Below are 20242 nucleotides of genomic sequence, written 5' to 3'. Positions count from 1 at the left end.
ATTAAATTTAGAATATATAAACCTTTACTCATTCAAGGCATTTTAACTTTGACAAAAAAAATCATAGCCATGAAAACTTTGCTATGAAATAATCAGATTAAAGCCAGGAATAAAATTAAGCTGACTTCAAGGGAGGTCTGTGATTCAGTCCCTTTGGTCTTTAGCTTAAAATTCATCAGAAAAATGTCGTAAAAATAATTGCTTAAAAACCTCAAAAGTGTCAGCAAAAATGTACATAAATATATAGCCTCCTAGAGGCCCAGTGCACGAAATTTGTGCAGGGGCAGGGGTCCTTCAGCTCAGCCTGCACCCTCTCCAATCCTGGTCCCTCTCATAATCTGGAACCACTGGCTCCTAAGTGCTCACCTGCCTGCTTGCCTGATGACCCTAACTGCTCCCCTCCTGGCCTGATCACCCTAACCACCTATCTGCTCTCCCCTCTTGACCTGATCACCCTAACCACCTATCTGCTCTCCCCTCCTGACCTGATCACCCTAACCACCTATCTGCTCTCCCCTCCTGGCCTGATCACCCTGCCTAACTGGGACCTTCTCCCTTCTGCCGAGGCACCGGCCTTCTCACCTTCTCCCTTCTGCCTTCTCCCAAGGTACCAGCCTTCTAACCTTTTCCCTTCTGCCGGCTCCTGCATGGTGCTGGCCTTCTCACCTTCTCCCTTCTACCATCTCCCAAGGCACCGGCTTTCTCACCTTCTCCCTTCTGCTTCTCCCTGGGCGCTGCCTACCCTCTAGTTGCCTCAGGCTGGTCCCTCATTCTCCCCGCACCTCCCCGCTTCTGCCTCATCTCTGGAGCAATGCCCGGTGGCATGCATAGGAGCCAATAAAGAGATAATATGCTAATGGTTCAGTCGTGACCCGTTATGGCGTCCTGGCCTAATTTGCATATTACCTCTTTGTATATATAGTTTCTTATTTGTCAAAAACACTGAAACAAAGAAAAATTATGTAAACCTCAGTTCTGGTGAGTAAGATAGCAGAGCTGTCCTCCTGCACCAGGCCAGCACAGCTCCCAGCATTTAGGCCCCAGCATCAGCAATGCTAAGCCACTGACAGTCGTATCTTAACTAAAAGTAACTCAACTTTTAGTTACTTTTGGGCATTGTTATTGGCTGCAAAGCTTCTGAGTATACCTCAAAGGTTCTTCCTAAGAGTTTGAGCTGCCCAGTGCCCTTTAATAAATTCTTTTCCTGCCCTAACCAGTTTGGCTCAATGGATAGAGCGTTGGCCTGTGGACTGAAGGGTCCCAGGTTCAATTCCGGTCAAGGGCATGTACATTGGTTGCAGGCACATCCCCAGTAGGGAGTGTGAAGGAGGCAGCTGATCGATGTTTCTCTGTCATCGATGTTTTTAACTTTCTATCCCTCTCCTTTCCTCTCTGTAAAAAATCAATAAAATATATATATTTTTAAATTATTTTAAAAAATTCTTTTCCTGCTTAAATTAAGCAAATTAAGCAAACAACTAATATTAAATCAATCAATAAGCCAACCTATCCTTCACTTAGGATTACATAAACAATGATTAAGAATGGAGGGGAGGAAAAGAAGAGTTATTGCTCAACTATAAAACAAAGGTATAATAATGTGGGCTTTCAGACATTTTAACCGATTAATATAGGCTATATTTATATAGTTAAATGCAGTCTTTTTACTTCACTTATTTTCATTGCTTTTAAAAGTCGGTGCTTATTTTGATTTAGCATTATGTTCATTTATTTCACCATAGAATCTACGTCACAGGCCTAATCTACTTTTTTACTTTCTAGGAATTGCATAGTGTATTAAAAAGTTTGTTTAACCAGACTCATTTATGATGTGTCAAATATTCATTTATATTCTTCTAATAAACTTTGGCAAGGACTATATTAAAAATTTCAATTGTATTCAATAAAGTCATTTTTCAGTAAATCATTGTGCCTTACTTTATACAACTAAGTACATTAAATCAAGTCTTGATTTAAAGGCACAATACAATCAGCTCATTTAAAGACACTTGTAAATTTTTAAAATTTGGGAATCTTTCTGTAAAATACAGAATAACAATTTCCCTTTTGCTTGAATGTTTTACAATTGAATTTTTAGAATGTTGAATTTTCTCTACATGGCATAGAGCTCCACACCTGTGCTAAAGCAGCCTTGTAATCACAGAGCAGTTCTAGGAGACAGAAACCATTTAGTTGTGATAATATAGAAAGCGATTTAATACAAGAAACTAGGTGCTTAGCACATCACTGAAAGATTGGAGAAGTAAACTCTCAGCTTGGCCTATAGGTATGATGTTCATAAGGCCACCAAACAGCCACTAGGTGAGAAGACACCTTTGGTACTGTTAGAAGCAAAGAATCAGAATACTATTGCCAACCAGTTGTTGAACTGAAGAACATTATTACAAGATCAGGAAATCTACCACAACTGCCTCTTGACATACAAAAAACTTGTGACTGGACACTGGCAGGTTGCTTTCAAAGCAACACAAAATAAAAATCTTCATTGTATAACACCAAAGCAGTGGAAAGATGGCTTCCATTCCATTTTCAGATTAATTGCCAGATTTTCTTAAGCCCTGCAAGGTCACCTATAAGGAAGCTGTAAGGAAGCCCAAGCCTCCTGAAAAAGCCACAAATGGCAGTCCCAACTGAACTCAGCCTTGGCACCGTTCTAGCCCAGGCATGTGAGGAAAGAAGCCTCTAAGGATTCCAAGCCCCCAGACATGCAAGTACCTGAATGAAGGCCCCTCGCATCATGGATGTAACATCCCCACCTTGCCTCAGCTACTTAAATTATGGCCCACAGGATCTGTGAACATAATATAATGATTGTGATTTTATATCAGTAACATTTGTAGTGTTTTTTTTATGCAATAAGAGCTAACATATGTGATATCATATATATTTTGTGTTTCAATTTAGCATTTTTAAAGGGCATCATACTGTTACATGATTATATACCACAATGTACCTAAACTTTTATGCTCAATTTTAAAGGATAGCTGGTGTCCAATTTTTTTCTATAAGAACTAATACCATGGTGAATAATTTTATCCATAGAGGTTTTTGTTTTTCTTTTATATTTAGCATCACTTCTTTATCATAAATTTCCAGAATGATTGTGTCTGGACTATGACCAAATTTCTTTCAAAGTGTTTTGTATCAATTCATATTTATCTTTAATATTTAGCATGATAGAAAAAAAGTTTTAAAGAAAACAAATTTACTTCCATTTATTTTAAAATTTTAAGTACAAAAATAAATCCTTTTTTTAATCAGCCCTATTGAAAACAAAAATATATGGCCAAAAACCCTGGGCTTCCCAATATATGGTCATGTAAGTTGGACCTTGTGAATCAAACATGAGAACCTGAGAACTACATGAGAACTACAGCATATTGAGGGACTAGCATGTTGAGCTGAAATGAAATAATATTCACATGAAACAGCCAGCAAGAAATGATAATAGCTAGGCAAGGGCTTTGGCTTAGCAAGTGCAAGAGGTCCTGTCTAAGTAAACAAATTTTACTATTCCCAGGGCTCTACCATATACTGTTGTACATGGCTAAGAAGGCTGTGAGTCTATCCCACATTCCTCTGGACAAGCAGTGAGCTGCAGAACAAGGCATTACATCTGAGAAAGGGGCAACTTGGCCTAACTGGTATACCGGGGTGGGGAGTATTTTTGGCAATTGCACCCTCGAAGTAGTTGCCATTTTCAAATTCACTGTAAGTCCTTGTTAGCGCCAGCTCTTGCCCTCAGAGTTCTTCCTATGTATAGGCCTAGATTTTATAGTGAAGGAGTGGTAGAGCTTTTGATTTCAGCCTCCCCATGGCTAACTCTTCGTGGGATATTTCTGCCTTTCCACTTGGGAAATATGGGATTTCTGAGATCTATGTTAGTATGGAAAAATGACTGGCCTAAAGAGCTTGCATTACACAAGCCACTCCTAAACCCTCCCAAATAATTTTTGTGACCCTGGGTCCCAGTTTTTAAACAGACAGACACTCAAAGAGAAAATTGTGATTAAACTCCTGCCTCCATGAATACTACTTATGTAATATTGGACAATTTTCTGGATCCTTTTTTTCCTAAGTTTCAGTTTCCTTATATACAAAATCAGGATAATAAAGCACATTCCTTGCAGGGTTGCTGTGAAGATTAAATGAATAGTGTGTATAAAATGCCTGGCATTTAAAATATTCAATAAATGTTAACTCTCATTTTAAAAAATAGTAAATGCACACTAAAGTGCATTCAAATAGTGAAGCCTAATTCTCATCCTTGCATAAGCTGCAAGGGAATATAGGAAATGCATGATTTTAAGTTTTCAAATATGCAGTATAGAAGGCTGTAATGGAGGGGATACTGAGAGCCAGTGCCCCGTGTCCAACATTTATTTAAACATGAATTCTCCCTTAAACGCTATTGTCTTTTTTCCAAACAAGAACATTTAAAACACATTCTGAATATTGCAGCACTATGAGATGATATTTTAAATATTGTTTAGCATTAAGAAAAATAAGACATTTTTGTACAGTTATTTGCAAGTTTAAATTATATCAAAACAGAGCTAAACTCACACTCTAAATAAACAGTACTGTTTATCTTAGAAATGAGCAGTGTTAATTCTCTGAAACAAGAGTGACAATACTAATTTTAGTTCAGAGTTTACCATAAGCGAGGAAGTGTTCCTGTATGTGACATGTTTTATCACAAAATCTCATGAGGCAGATAATATTCCCAATTTACAGAAGAAGAAACTAAAGCATAAACACTCCAGTAATTTGTAAAACTAGTGAATTTGGATTTGAGTCCAGGCAGTCTAGCTGTAGAGTGAATATTCTTAGGTACCATTCTCTATTGTACACAGTAAAATGCTTCCAGTCTATAACTTAATCTACAAGCATTTGAAGCACTTCCAAAACATAGGTGTTTACCTATATTAATCAAAAGAAAGTTTAGTACTGTATCCTATTTTGTATTGTCATTAAATGGTAGAATACACAGTGAAGATATAGAATATTGAACTATGTTAACTAGTCAAATTTTTAAAATGATTCTTATATTTCATAAATATGACATTTTTGGCTAACTACTGAAATAGTGACTAAATTTTAAAATAGCAAGGACTTAGCCATCTTTCTGTGATTTGAACAAAAAGAATTCTCACTCTTCATAATTCTACACACTTGGATTCCTTTATATTAAGATTTAATTCTGATATTTATGCCTCCTTCTCCTCTTGGCACAGATAATGTAAATGGACACTGCACAAGCCCAACTTCTCAGAGTTGCGGTTCTGGAAAACGCCTTTCCAGCGCTGATGTTTCCAAAGTAAACCGCTGGGGTCCTGGAAAACCACCTTTTCGAAAAGCACAGTCAGCTGCCTGCATGGAGATTTCTTTACCAGTTACAACAGAAGGTAGGTTAAACATACACATTTTTGTGGATACAAGTAAAATTTGACATACCATGCATGGTATTGGGAGCTGGAGGACAAGGGAAGGAGGTCATGTGTAAAAGTTAAACAAAACAGTCAACTCTAGGCCGTGACTAACAGAGCCTGGTCGGCTGTTGTCATGATGCCAAATCCATTCCCCACTCCCCCTCCTTCTTCACCTCTGAAACCAGAATGGCTCTGCCTATTGGTAGGCTCCCACCTCCTTTGTACAAAGGGTGACCTATGCCTTAATCTGTTGTCTGTACTTCAAAGCTTATTCTCATCTCTAAATTCTATTAAAATAACTATGTTTATAAACTTGCCAAGGGATAGGAAGGGGAAATTAGGAATACTATATTTTGTTTTCTAGAAAAAGAATAGTCTGAGAATTTATACTTAGTCTCTGTTTATAAAAATGAGTCACAGTCTGCCTATCAAGAGGGAACAGTGAGGGAAGGCAATAGAAATAAGAATATGAGAAACTTGTACTCTGGAGTTTCTAAGAATACAACCTTCCTAATACCCTTTAACTGAGGTGGTGAGTTTATGCTGCTGGAGTGTGTGCACTGTTAAGTATTGATGAGCAGAAGAACCCGAAACCATCCCTTGTTTTTTTAAGTGGGCTGAAGCCTCTGAGAAGATTACCACTGTCAATCGGATAGCACTGTCCACAGCTCCTTTCTTGGCCCCACACAATTAGGACTGAATTTGGATTCAAGGCAGGCAGCTGGGAACTAGTTCAGGAAGATAACATTTGCTCTTTGGCCTTGGTAAATAGTTCAGTTTTTTACAGCTGTAATTACTCCAGTTATAGCAAAACCAAAACGTGCATTAAGGAAATGTATTTGCCATAGAGCATTTGTGATCCTTCAGGTTAGTAGCCACTATGTTGTCACTAAGTGGAAATTGCCAAGAAATCGTTAGGAATACTTCCAACAATTGAGAGATAGATAGGAAGCATAATTAAAATGGTACCAGAAGTTCTTGTAACTTTGACTATTTAGGCTAAATATTTTTTCCAGGTTAGAGAATATCAACTAACATGTGAGATGATGTAGAGAGAAAAGCATGGTGAACTGGAGAGTCGAGTTCTAGTCCCAGCCCTGCTTATGTTGATTTACACTCTGCACTTTAAGTCTATTCCTCTTCAAAATAACCTGGCGAACTGGATAAGCTGCCTTCCTGATCAGCTAACAAAGAATAAAATTCTATGTCCCCTTCATAATTTTGGTTTTCATGTACTAAGTCTGACTTTACTTTTTCTGGAAGTACACTACATTTAATCTTTGTTCTTTAAATTTCCACAGAGAGCCGAGAAAATTCCTATAGTCGTTCTAGAAGCTCTAGCATTTCCAGTATTGACAAAGACTCCAAAGAAGCAATTACAGCACTGTACTTCATGGAGTCCTTTGCTCGGAAAAATGACTCCACCATCTCCCCTTGTTTGTTTGTTGGAACTAGTCTGGGGATGGTGTTAATCATGTCCCTGAGCCTCCCTTCAGCAGAGGAACAAAGACTCACAGAGCCAGTCATGGTATTGCCAACCGGTAAGAGTTTTTAGTTATTCCTTCTTTGTCACTTTTTAAAATTTAGATATAAGGTATTACAATACCTTCATTGTATTGATGTATTCTGTATAATAGGAACTATTGAGAATTTCATAAGTCATATACTATTTCAACATTTGTCATATTCCAACTTACCCTTCCTTTACAGTGGTTCTCAACTTTCCTAATGCCACGACCCTTTAATACAGTTCCTCATGTTGTGGTGACCCCCAAACATAAAATTATTTTCATTGCTACTTCATAACTGTAATTTTGCTACTGTTATGAATCATAATGTAAACATCTGATATGCAGGATGTATTTAGGCGACCCCTGTGAAAGGGTCGTTCGACCCCCAAAGGGGTTGCGACCCACAGGTTGAGAACCACTGCTTTAGGGTAAAATAGCACAACCATTTCTATGGTAAGTAAACTGGAACAGCCAACCTAAACATTGCCTTGGAAAAGAAGTTCCTCTGAAGCACTGAACTGAAGAAAAACCTCAATGCAAAAGTTAAAAAGTTATTTTTAATGAACTGAAGCATTTCTCCAAAGTTCCATACCAGATCAGAGCCTATGAGTGTTTTCGTAGCATTCTTGAAGAACTCAGAACAATTAAGCTAAAAGTGTCTGACTTGAGGTAGCTGTAAAGTCTTTGATAAACTTCTCATCTTGTTTCACTCAATTTCTTTCCTTTTTATCCTGTTGCTCAAACATATGTTGTATTCTCTTCCTACTTGAATTATCTTTTTTTTTATTCAAAGAGATGAGTGAGATTCCTACTGTTATTCCTTTTAATATTTTTTAATTTGTTCTCTTTCCTATTTATGATAAAAGTTATCTGAGAAACATTTCTAAAAAAGAATTTTATTAATATATAGCATAAGGAATTTTATTTTAAAAGAACACATATATATGGTATAGTAAGTTAAAGTTGTGTTTTCTTAGTTAACTGGTTGTGCTAAATTCTTATATATGAATTATTACTTACTAGAGCCCCGATGCATGAATTCGTGCACCAGTGGGATCCCTCAGCCTGGCCTGCAGGATTGGGCTGAAACTGGCTCTCTGATATCCCCTGAGGGGTCCTAGATTGCAAGAGGGCGCAGGCCAGGCCGAGGGATACCACTGGTGTACGATCGGGGCCAGGGAGGGACGCAGGCAGTTGGCCAGCCAGGAAGGGACTGTGGGAGGGCTCCAGGGCATGTCTGGTCCATCTTGCTCAGTCCCAATTGGCCAGACCCCAGCAGCAAGCAAACCTACTAGTTGGAGCATCTGCCCCCTGGTGGTCAGTGCAAGTCATAACGAGCAGTTGAATGGCCTTAGCATATCATTAGCATGTTATGCTTTGATTAGTTGAACAGCTGACTGGACAACTGGACACTTAGCATATTAGGCTTTTATTATATAGGACTAGAGGCCCAATACACGAATTTCATGCAAGAGTAGGCCTTCACTGCCCCGGCTGCCTCAGCCCTCACAGCCCTGGCTTCATCTGGAAGTTCATCCGGACAGTCGTTCCGCTCTTCAGCCTGTTGATTTCTATATTGCGCTTTTATTATTATGGTTTTAAGTGGAATAGCTCTCTCTACTAGTGTGGCAAATTCACATAAATGCATGTATATGGCTTAAACAACAGTTTATTTTCTCATACTTCTGAAGGCTAGAGGTCCAAGAGTAAGGTGTTGGCAATTTTGGTTTCTTCTGAGGCCTCTCCTTAGATGTGAAGGGGGCCATCACTCAGTATGCATGTACCCCTGGGGGCTGCCTGTCCCAATCTCCTCTTCTTAGTCTGTTGGATTAGGGTCCACCCTAACAGCCTCATTTTAACTTAATCATCTCTTTAAAGTCTATCTTAAAGTCACAGTATGAGGTACTAGGGTTTATGGCTTCAACATATGAATGGGGGGGCCCACAATTCAAACTATAACATGCATTGTATTTTAGAAGTTAATCTATTTGGATCATTTTTAAATATATTTTTAAATTATAGTTGACATATATTAATTTCAAGTGTACATTAGTGATTCGACATTTATAGACTTTATAAAGTGATCACCATAAGTCTAGTGACCATTCGACACCATAGATAATTATTACGATATTATTGACTATATTCCCTATGCCCATGACTTTTTTTATAAATGGCAGTTTGTACATCTTAGTCCCCTACTTCACTTTTTCACCCATCCCCCAAAACTCTGCTATCTGGCAATCATCAGTTTGTTCTCTGCATCTATGAGTGAAATAAGATAGAGGAAGACAAAAACTGTATGATTTCACTTATGTAGAATCTAAAAAATAAAGTGAGCAAACAAAGCTAAAACAAACTCATAGATACAGAGGATTACTTTTTAAATTATAAATTTATTTCACAATAAGAAAACATTTTTTACTACATTTCTAATTTTAAAGAAATATGCACAATTCTTTTAGTCCTTAGCTCACTATTTAGTGAAATTGAGAATTGTGGCTTTCTTTTTTTAAGTTAACCAAATTGACAAACCTTTGGCTACACCAGTGATGTAGCTCAGGTTGTAGTAGGGAGGGCAGGTTATTTAGAAAACTGGAGTCAGGTATACTTCTAGCCATTGAGGCCTCCTTTATGAAGGAATCCCTAATTAATTGTGCGGTCAGTTATTTACTGTAGACTGAATTGTTAAGATCTTATAGAATCTCTTAAATTTAAGCTTACTTCATAATGAGGTGTATTTCCGAAATAGTAGATTGTAATTTTGACCTGCTTAAGGTTTTTGTCGTTGTTGTTTTACGTTAGAGAAGATTAAAGATGGAGTGATAAAGATTAATAATACATTGTTGGGAAAACTTAAAACCCTGTAAATACCTAATGCACAGAATATAAACAGTCTTTTTTTTTTTTTACCACAAATTAGGAAACAAAGCAGCTGTTTTGCAAGGGCAGCTTATTGAGAAATTGTCGTTTTGATGCTGACAGATTGCAAGTATCAGGTATAAGTAAAATGGCTTCAAAAATGTAGATTTTTTTTATATTTTTAACCTACTCTAGGCTATCCCTAAGTTAAGGATGCTAAGGTATTTATACTTAGAAAAGTTTTCCCTTCATGGGTAGTTAGGAGATGTGCTTTTATTTAAAAAAAAACAACATTTCCTTCATGGGTAGTTAGGAGATGTGCTTTTATTTTTTTAAAAAAAACATTTATTTCTTTTTCTGTTTTTAAAAAATATATTTTATTGATTTTTCACAGAGAGGAAGGGAGAGAGATAGAAAGTTAGAAACGTCAATGAGAGAGAAACATCAATCAGCTGCCTCCTGCATATCTCCCACTGGGGATGTGCCCGCAACCCAGGTACATGCCCTTGACCGGAATCGAACCAGGGACCTTTCAGTCCGCAGGCTGAAGCTCTATCCACTGAGCCAAACCGGTTTCGGCAAGGAGATGTGCTTTTATAGAAGGATCAATTCTAGATTAATTCTAATCATTCGTTATAGCTTTTGGAATTATTTTTTTCTTCATGGGAGGTTGGGAGAGCTATTTTTTTATACCTTGACCCTCAGACTAAAGGCCTAAGCCCCTACTCTCCTATCCTCTTCAGTTACCTAGCAGGACGTTCACAGGCCACACATTCTGGTTTTAAAGTGAGTTTAAAAACACAACTGAGATGTTAAAGCTCTAAACATGTTATTTTGAATGTGATAAATTTTAAGTACTTCAAATTATAAAGTACTTTCTAAATGGAATGTATTTTTATATATCGCCTTCCCTTTTCATGTCTCTGTACACTCCTGAAGCCTATCAGCTTGATTAATCTTCTTACTCTCTCTACATGATGTTAAAGAACATGGGGAGGGTGGTGGTTGGAAGGCTGCTAGGGCACTCACTGCTTATGGGAGAGTCTGGAAATGTCAAAAGGTCAATCTTCAAGTTACCTTCAAAGCTTTGTAGTATCCTGTCTTCTGGGGCAGGTGAAAATCACCCACAGGTAGTAATCTGGCCTGGATATTCAACTTGGAGAATGCAGGTGAGTAAACCTCTCTTCGGTATAAAGATGGATTAGCCTGCCCAAGAGCCAAAGGTAGTTTGTTTTATTTCATATAATAAAAATTGTTAGCATGGACTCTAGATGGTAAAATTGCATTAAATGTATTCTGAGTGCTCAATTTCAGAAGGAAAACAGCATTTTCTAGTGAATGAGCCTATGAGAGAAGTGGAATCAGATGACATGATTATTTTTTTCAGTTGAAATTATTTCAATAAATAAAAATTACACATTTTCTGAAATTTCCTTTTTTAAAAATATTTTATTCATTTCTTAAAGAGAGGAAGGGAGAGGGACAGAGAGTTAGAAACATCGATGAGAGAGACATCGATCAGACTGCGAGAGGGCACAAGCTGGGTTGAGGGACCCCCTAAGTGCACAAATTTTTGTGCACTGGGCCTCCAGTATAGTATAAAGAAAGAACACTGGATTAGGAATCAGAAAACCTGAGTTCTAGTCTAGACTCAGCAACTAACTTGACTTGGCCCAAGTCTCATCATCTTTCTGGGTCTCCACTTTCTTATTAGTCTACTGAGAGCATACGACAAGTTGATGTCTTAGGCTCCTGTCAGAACTAACATTCTATGAGTCCAAGTTGTTGGAACCGATGGACTTATAAATCTACTGATTCATGTATATTATTGCAATATTATATTATAGATATAAATTATAATATAAAACATTCATTGCCCATAGATGAACAACAGTTGTTTTAGAAAGAATTTCACATGCCAATGACATAAAATTGTTTTTTATAGGTACATTCCTCTCATTGAAAGGAGCTGTGCTAACATTCTCCTGTATGGATCGAACTGGTGGATTAATGCAACCACCATATGAAGTTTGGAGGGACCCAAACAACGTAGATGAAAATGAAAAATCTTGGAGAAGGAAACTGGTCGTGAACTGCCCCTCTCTGTCACAAGAAACAGGAGATCATCAGTATACAATAATCTGTTCAGAAAAACAAGCCAAAGTTTTCTCACTGCCTTCTCAGACTTGCCTTTATGTTCATAACATCACCGAGACATCTTTTATACTGCAAGCAGATGTGGTGGTCATATGTAACAGTGCCTGCTTGGCATGCTTTTGTGCCAATGGGCATATCATGATAATGAGGTACTTGCCTTCTTTATAAATTATCTGGTAATCACAACAGTGCCAACAAAGTGCAATTCTGAGAAGTATATGTGTAATCCGCAAGATGTTATCAAGAAGCAACCTGAGACCCTTGTTTCATTGTGTTTTTGAATGTCTTATTGTTCTACAATTTGAGAAGAGTTTAGCTTTTTTATTTTTTGTCTTGGTTGGGTGTTTTGTTTTGCTAAAAATGCTTTGCATTGTGAATAAAAAATGTATTTTAATTGACATTGAGGAATCTAAGGACAGAGTGATTTTCCAGTCACTCACACATTCATTCAGCAAATATTTATTGAGTATATGTCATCTCCCAGAAGCTATACTAGGCACTGGAAATATAAAGAAACTATAAGGAAAATAAGTGAACTGTTACTTTTACTGTGTTTCATAGTCCACATGAGAATTTTACATACAGAATTTAATTTGATCCTTTTAGCTTCTCTAGGACATAGAAAATACAGTATTATTTGCATCCACTATTGTACACATGTTAGTGAATTAATCTCTTCCCCACAACCAATTAATTTGACTGAATCTATCATGGATGTCTGTTTAACTGGGTATGTTTTGGACTCATGTCCAAAGGAGCTTAGTTACTTGAAATGCCATAACATATACTTTTTAGTAATTGTTTTTATACTAAGTCTTTGAAATCCAGTATATAGTTTACACTTACAGAACATCTCAATCCAGACGAGCCACATATCAACTGCTCAATAGGCACTTGTGGCTAGTAGCTACCACCTTGGACATCACACTGCTAGGACCTTATGAAAAGCTTATTCCAACAGCACATATTTCAGGTCTCATTTTATATGATAAGGTTTAAATTGTAATTACAAACTATTTTCAGATAGGAAATTAGTACTTTTTTTCAAGGTGCTGGTTTTATCACCTGGAATAACTTAAAATCACTGTGCATATGGGAATTAGTAGGAATATTTCAAAGCTTGAGATATAATTACAAGTTGATTTTTCTCCAATTGGCATTTGAGGTGTGATTTACAAGCAATGAGATATTTCCTTCAGTAGTTTGTAAAATTGGCTCTAATGACAATATCCAAGGGACATTGTTTAAAAAAATGAATTTAAGGGAAATCATTGGCTATAACATTAGGATAAGCATTTAGCCTTTCAGTAAGACACTAGGAAATGAATGGTATTCATCTGAATGTAAAAATTCTCATCTATAACTTATTCTCATTCCCTTACAGTCTGGCCATGCTTATATTTATTAATCATGCCTCCAATGTAGTTATAGGTAATTTCCATTTCCTGTGTACTGAGGGAGTAAAGAAATGGAGAGCGAAGCCACTCCATTCCCAGGCACAGTGAACTGGATCCACTCCATGTCTCCATCAGTTCATAAACTTCCTTAAACTCAGGAGTTTTACCTTAAAAGACCAAGTATGTAGTCAGGCACTTTCTAGCGGTAGTGTTTCTGTCATAACCAAAGATTATAACCATACTGTAGAAACCTGTGAAATGCTGCAAAAAGTACCCTGAAATTGCTGGCCACTTCACTTAATTTGATCTTCAAGGACATTTGCTAAATAATAGATGGATTAAGATAGAAGAATTGTGCCCGTGATTTTTTATGTATACGATTTTATGTCAAAGTCATTTTATTACCACTGAGACTTCAAGAGATTAAAAAGAAACAACCACAAAATAGAGGCATAAAAATTACTGTTTTTCTGTACAGCTTTTAAGAAATTAAAAGCTTCTAACAATTTGAATATAATGTGGATTTGCTTTTTTTCCCATGCAGCCTGCCTAGTCTTCGCCCAATGTTGGATGTTAATTATTTGCCACTGACAGACATGAGGATAGCACGGACATTTTGTTTCACTAATGAAGGACAGGCATTATACCTAGTCTCTCCTACTGAAATTCAGCGGTTAACATACAGCCAAGAAATGTGTGATAATCTACAGGTAGGTCAGGCACACAAAAAAATCATTGGAATGGTTGTAAAAAGAGAGAGAATGAGAGAGATGTCAAAAAACTAAAATACTGCCCAGGTCGGTGTGGCTCAGCTGGTTGGAGCATCTTCCCGTACACCAAAAGATGGCGGGTTCAATTCCCTCAGGGCACATACCCAGGTTGCAGGTTTGATGCCCAGAGTGCATGCGTGAATGTGTGTGTGTGTGTGTGTGTGTGTGTGTAGGGGGGGACGGGAGGGGGAAAAGTGGCGCATAACTAGTTGATGTTTCTCTCTTTCTCCCCCTCCCTTTTTCTCTTTTAAAAAATAACTTTTTAAAAAAAAAGCGTTAAAAAAAATAAAAGCTAAAACATTATTGGGCCAGACAATAAATATGCCTTTCCTAAAATATGTCTTGAATGTTATGTTCATCACTGTGACCCTTACCAAGTGTGTTTCTAGGTATACACAGAAAAAGTAAGTAAGGGGGGAAATGTGAAGATTATGCATATTAACGGTTAATTTTTAAATGTTGGGTGTTGGGTTTTTTTTTTTAACCTGTGGGGAATGCTCTGAAAGATGATAAGCTCTTCCTCCAGGATGGAGAATATGTCTGTACACACAAAAACTTTGCATACAATTCAGGGAGTTCATTGACCTTTTTTAAGGAAAACTTACTTTGGTTAACAGCCATACAAAAGAAACACATACTTATTCTGTGGGTTAGAATTGGGCATTTGTCCTTGATCATAGCAGCAAGCAGAGCCTAGAAACAGAATAAATATAAAAGCCTGCGTAACCTTGGGTAAGCACAAGTGGTCACAAAAATTTAAAAATATCTTAAAAATTTTATTGGTTCAATCCCCTTATTATACAAATAAGCAAACTAAGAGCCATCCATTATAACACAGAGTTTAAGAGTATAAGCTCTGAACCATTTAAGTGTATTTTGCCCACTTGCAAAACTGTGGGTATTTTACTTAGCCTACCTGTATGCTCTACCTTAGAGCATCATGTGATAATTAAGGAAGAATTGATATAAAGCACTGAAATATAGGAAGTGCCTGAAATATAGGAAGTTTTTAAAATAAATAATAATGTTATTATCATTATTCAACAAATACTGAGTTGATCCTGTATGCCTGGTAGTTGGCTAGGCTCTAAGAATATAATAATAAACGACATATAAGTCCCTACCTGCTAGAGTGGAAGGAGACAACAATACTCTATGGAAATGCTGTCTATAGATGGCTGAGCCGGTCGGTACTGGGGAGACAGGTAGAGGCTGATGAAAAGAGAAAGCGGGTAGTTAAAAAAGCATGTGAAGGGTGAGTAGGAGTTACCCAAGAGAATGGCTGGCTGTGGGTGGAAAAGGTGATACTATTCTTGCCAGAGAGGCTTAGGGAACTGCCAATGAAGTTCGGAGTTGGGAAGTGAAAAGAGTGAAGGATGGTGCTGGAGATTTAGTCAAGAACAGAGCTTGGATCACCTTTAGGCTCCATCTATCCCAAGGGCATTTCCCCCAAGGGCAACAGGAAGTCATTTAAAAGATTTAGCAAAGTGTTAAAACTAGTATTCCGTTGGCAGTATAACAATTGGTTTTGAGGAATTAGGACTGAAGGTGGGGAGAGCAATTAGGAGGCTTTTAAAAAATAATTAAGGCCAAAAATAACAGTGGCTTGAAATGAGGCAGCCAGCAGTGAGGATAGAGAAAGAAAGTTAGCAGATTCAATAGCTAAGAAGTGTAATCGGTGGGATTGGAGGATTATTAGCTGTAGGAGTGAGGGACAGGAAGGAATTGACTATTCCTGGGTTTTTAGCTTGGGAAACTAAATAGATGGTATACTGCCAATTCCAAAGAGAGGGATTAAGGAGGAGAGCTCAGGTCTGCTGAGTGGAGGTGAGGGAGATGAAGATGAAGTCATACAGCAAGCGCCTAGACAAACTGGCATTAGGTCACAGATCTGACTTGGGGTTGATGTCCCTTCCCCCATAGTGATAGTTCTCAAATTTTGATCTGCTTTAGAAAGACCTGGAGAGCAAGTGTAAAGTAGAAATAACCAGAGTGCATTTTTGTAGATTCTGACTGAGTGTGTGTGGAGTAAAGCCCGAGCATCTGTATTTCCAAGATTTTTCTCGTCACTGAAGCACACCGAAGTGAGAACAACTCACCTGTGCCTCACCACGCAGTAGCTGCCCATCTGACTCATTTAAATCATCTTGAGCCATTTCATAATTTTGTACTTGATATGAAAACAAATCAAACCTCTCTCCACATCCCACCACAGGCTTCCCATCTTGTAGGCACTCATGCTTATTCCCAGAGGGACTAGGTCAGGCAGAGGCTACAGTAATTGAAAAAGATCAGAAGTCTAGATTAATAGTCATTGACCAAGTGAAATTAACCCTCGAGTGAACATCCTATCTTCCCATGCTTTCTAATTGTAAAGGGAGTAAGAGCGCAGGAAAATGAAAATTTTAGGATAGCGATTCCTAAAGAAGGAGAGGGAATGACAGAGACAGGACTGGTGGCAAAGCAAAATCATAGAAAAATATTGAAAGCAAACTGTCTTTTCATGATGTGCTCTCACAGCCACAGTGTTATCTTTTGATCTATTAATTTATTTGTAGTTACTCCAATGCTTTTTCTTTGAATTTGATACAGGACATGCTAGGAGATTTGTTTACTCCCATAGAGACACCAGAAGCTCAGAACAGAGGTTTCCTAAAGGGACTGTTTGGTGGAAGTGGACAAACCTTTGACAGAGAAGAGCTCTGTGAGTAAATTCCTGATCCTAAAATTGTGTCACAAAATAGAAGATGCTTGTGTGTGTGTGTGTGTGCGCGCGCGCGCATGTGTGTGTGTGTGTGTGTGTGTGTGTGTGTGTGTGTGTATAACTTAACATAATATATGACTTCAAATTCTAGACTGGATTATTTTGCTTCTATACCATGAAAATTATTTATGTTTATCAAACCTGAATAAAGTTGATCACTTTATATTAGGAAATAGTTTAACGAAAATAGTACATGAAATTCATGCAAATAATGAGTAAGCTAATAGATGGGTCATCTGCAAGTAGATCATGCCTGCGTGGCAGGGTGAAGACATTCAGTTACTAATGCCTGTAAAAAACATTTTTGAACCTGCCTGCCTTTAACCACTGTTAGGAAACAGTTTTTTTCTTCAGAACACAAGGTTTATCAACACTACAGAGCAAATTACTTTAATATCTACCACTGAGACTCTGATGACCAGTAATAAAAAAGCAGTAGATAAATACTAGGCAACATTTTTAGAAAGAAGTCAAGAATATATTTTCCTTGTACACTGCTAGTGGGAATGTAAATTTGTGCAGCCACTATGGAAAATGGTACAGATATTCCTTTAAAAAATTAAAAAATAGAGCTAGCTGCCATATGACCCAGCAATTCCACTCTGGGTATTTGTCCAAAGAAAACAAAAACACTAATTAAAAAACATATGTGTACCCCTATGTTCATTGCAGCATTATTTACAGTATCCAGATATGGAAGCAATCTAGGTGTTTGTTGATAGATGAGTGGATAAAGAAGATATAATATATATATCTTCTTTATATATATATATATATTACTCAACCATAAAAAATAATGAAATAATGCCATTTATAACAATATGGATAAATCTAGAGAGTATTATGCTAAATGAAATAAGTTAGATGAGAAAGACAGTACTGTGATTTTACTTATATGATTTTACTTATATATGGAATCTAAAAAGCAAAACAAATTAACAAACAAAACAAGAACAGACCCATGGATATAGAGAACAAGTTAATGGTTTCCAAAAGGGAGGAAGGTTACAAAAGGATGGGGGGGAATAAGGTTTTCTAGAACATCTTATCATTTGATCTTGCAGATAAAAAATCTTTTACTAGTAAACTTTCACCTATGCAAAACATCTAGGTACTTCCATACAATGCAATATTTATTCTTCAGCCATAAAAAGGCATGAAATTTGATATATGCCACAACATGGGTGAACCTTGAAAACATCATGCTAAGTTAAAGAAGGAAGACGAAAAAGGTCACATATTATATGATTTATTCCATTTATATAAAATGTCCAGAATGAGAAATCCATAGAGACAGAAAGTAGATTAGTAGTTGCCAGGCACTGGGGCAAGAAGTGACTGTTTAATGGTTATGGCATTTCTTTTGGGGTAATGAAAAATTCTAAAATTTGATAGTGGTGACAGTTGCACAACTCTGAATACACTAAAAACCACTGACTTATACACTTTAAAAGGAAAATTTTATGGTATGTGAATTATATCCCAATAAGGCTCTTATAGACCTACATTCCATTCCTAATGTTACCTCTTTGGGAATGCTCACTAAATTTTTACCAGGCAGTTGTTTTTCAATTTTTAAAAATTACTTCATAAAATTAAATGAAACTGAGCTTTGTAAGTGATAGGTAAATGTTTAGTCCTTTATGAAGTAACAAAATTTCATCATATGTACATTAATGCCCATCATGCATATACCCCATTCTCTAATATTTACAGAGAGAGAGAGAGAAAGAGAGAGAGAGAGAGAGAGAGAGAGAGAGAGAGAGAGATTTAAAAACAACTGAGACCTATAAAGGCTGACAGCAAGATAAACAGAGAACACTGGAATGAAGACTTGGGCTGAAATTTAAACAAAAGAACAGACCTGTGATTGGAACAGACACTAATGTGAGTTCACATATGTTTCGAACACTCCAATTCAGCAACATCAAGGATGCAATTATCGTGCTTCCTGTCAGGATCAGAGTAGGCAAACTCTGCTCACCTCCTCCCATGATCACCTCGAGATTACAAATAGATTATAGAGCCACCTGACTCTATAATCAGACGAGCTGAACAGAATTCCTAGAACTAAGAATATAAAGAAGACAACACACGGAGACTAGTAGGAGGGGCTGAGGCTCAGATGGGCAGGTCCCACACCCACAGTGTGGTGACTAGAATCTAAGGGGAATTCTCAGTCATGGAGGTCCCCTGAGGAGCCGGAGGTCTGTTCCCACACTGGGCTCCCCAGCACAGGGCTCCAGTAGCAGGAAGAAGAGTCCCCGTAACGTCTGGCTGTGAAGAGACGTGGGGATCGCATCTGGGAAGGACAGGAGGCTACTGGAGACCGGGGAGAACCTCAAGCTTGTTACACAGACTCACTCACTCATAAACTCATAAACTCTAATTTCCAGCACAGGAGCAGCACCTCGAAAAGCTTCGGGGGCAGCAGGGAGAAACTAAATGGATAACTTCAGGGCAAGGCTGGAGGGGCAGGGCCAGAGCAGCTCTCCAGGGACAGAGCCTGGCAGGTGCCTTTGTTCCTTTGCGGAGCTCCCGTCCCAACCCGCCACCAGCGCAGGAGGGCACCACATCTGTGCTCCCCATTCACCAGATTAGCACTGTCCACCCGGCATGGTGATTGCCTGACACCCATCCCATTCAGCTCACCTGCCTGGCCCCAGCCTCTTCCAGTGGCTCCTCCACACAAGAGGCCCAACTTCCTCAAAATCTATCAAAGGTCCAAAAACCCAAACAAGCACAGCTGACCTGAAAAACTTTTCTAAAAATAACAAATAAAACACAAACTCATAGATACAGAGAACAAATTGGTAATGGCCAAAAGGGAAGGGTCTGGAGGGTTGGATGAAAAAGGTGAAGGGATTACGAACACAAATGGCCAGTTATCATGCCAGTTGTCAAAACAATCCTGGGAGGTGAAGTACAGCATAGGGAATATAGTCAATAGCATATTAATAACTATGTGTGGTGTAAGATGGGTACTAAACTTATTGGGGTGGTCACTCCATAAAGTATATAAATATATATGTCTAATCACTATGTTGTACCCCCTGAAACTAATGTAATATTGTATGTCAACTGTAATTTTAAAATAACTAAAAAATGTGATTAGGCTATATTGTGTGGCATACACACACACACACACACACACACACACAAAGGGATGTGGCAACAATAATTGTCACAGCCCTAACCGGTTTGGCTCAATGGGTAGAGCATCGGCCTGCGGACTCAAGGGTCCCAGGTTCAATTCCGGTCAAGGGCATGTACCTTGGTTGCGGGCACATCCCCAGTAGGGGGTGTGCAGGAGGCAGCTGATCGATGT

General features: G+C 38.0%; 1 protein-coding gene across 1 annotated transcript in view; it reads left to right on the top strand.

Annotated features, from left to right (window-relative positions):
- STXBP5L (syntaxin binding protein 5 like) overlaps positions 1-20242 on the top strand; it is a 194334-nt gene that overhangs the window by 172460 nt on the left and 1632 nt on the right. The window contains exons 21-25 of the mRNA XM_006755407.2: positions 5259-5429; positions 6755-6994; positions 11772-12132; positions 13925-14090; positions 16743-16854. Coding sequence (XP_006755470.1) covers positions 5259-5429; positions 6755-6994; positions 11772-12132; positions 13925-14090; positions 16743-16854 — 1050 coding nt within the window. The remainder of the gene's footprint in view (positions 1-5258; positions 5430-6754; positions 6995-11771; positions 12133-13924; positions 14091-16742; positions 16855-20242) is intronic.

This window comes from Myotis davidii, unplaced genomic scaffold, assembly GCF_000327345.1.
Source record: "Myotis davidii unplaced genomic scaffold, ASM32734v1 scaffold292, whole genome shotgun sequence".
Lineage (NCBI taxonomy): Eukaryota > Metazoa > Chordata > Mammalia > Chiroptera > Vespertilionidae > Myotis > Myotis davidii.
The sequence above is the reverse complement of the archived record's forward strand: the minus strand, read 5'-3'. Positions and strand labels throughout refer to the sequence as shown.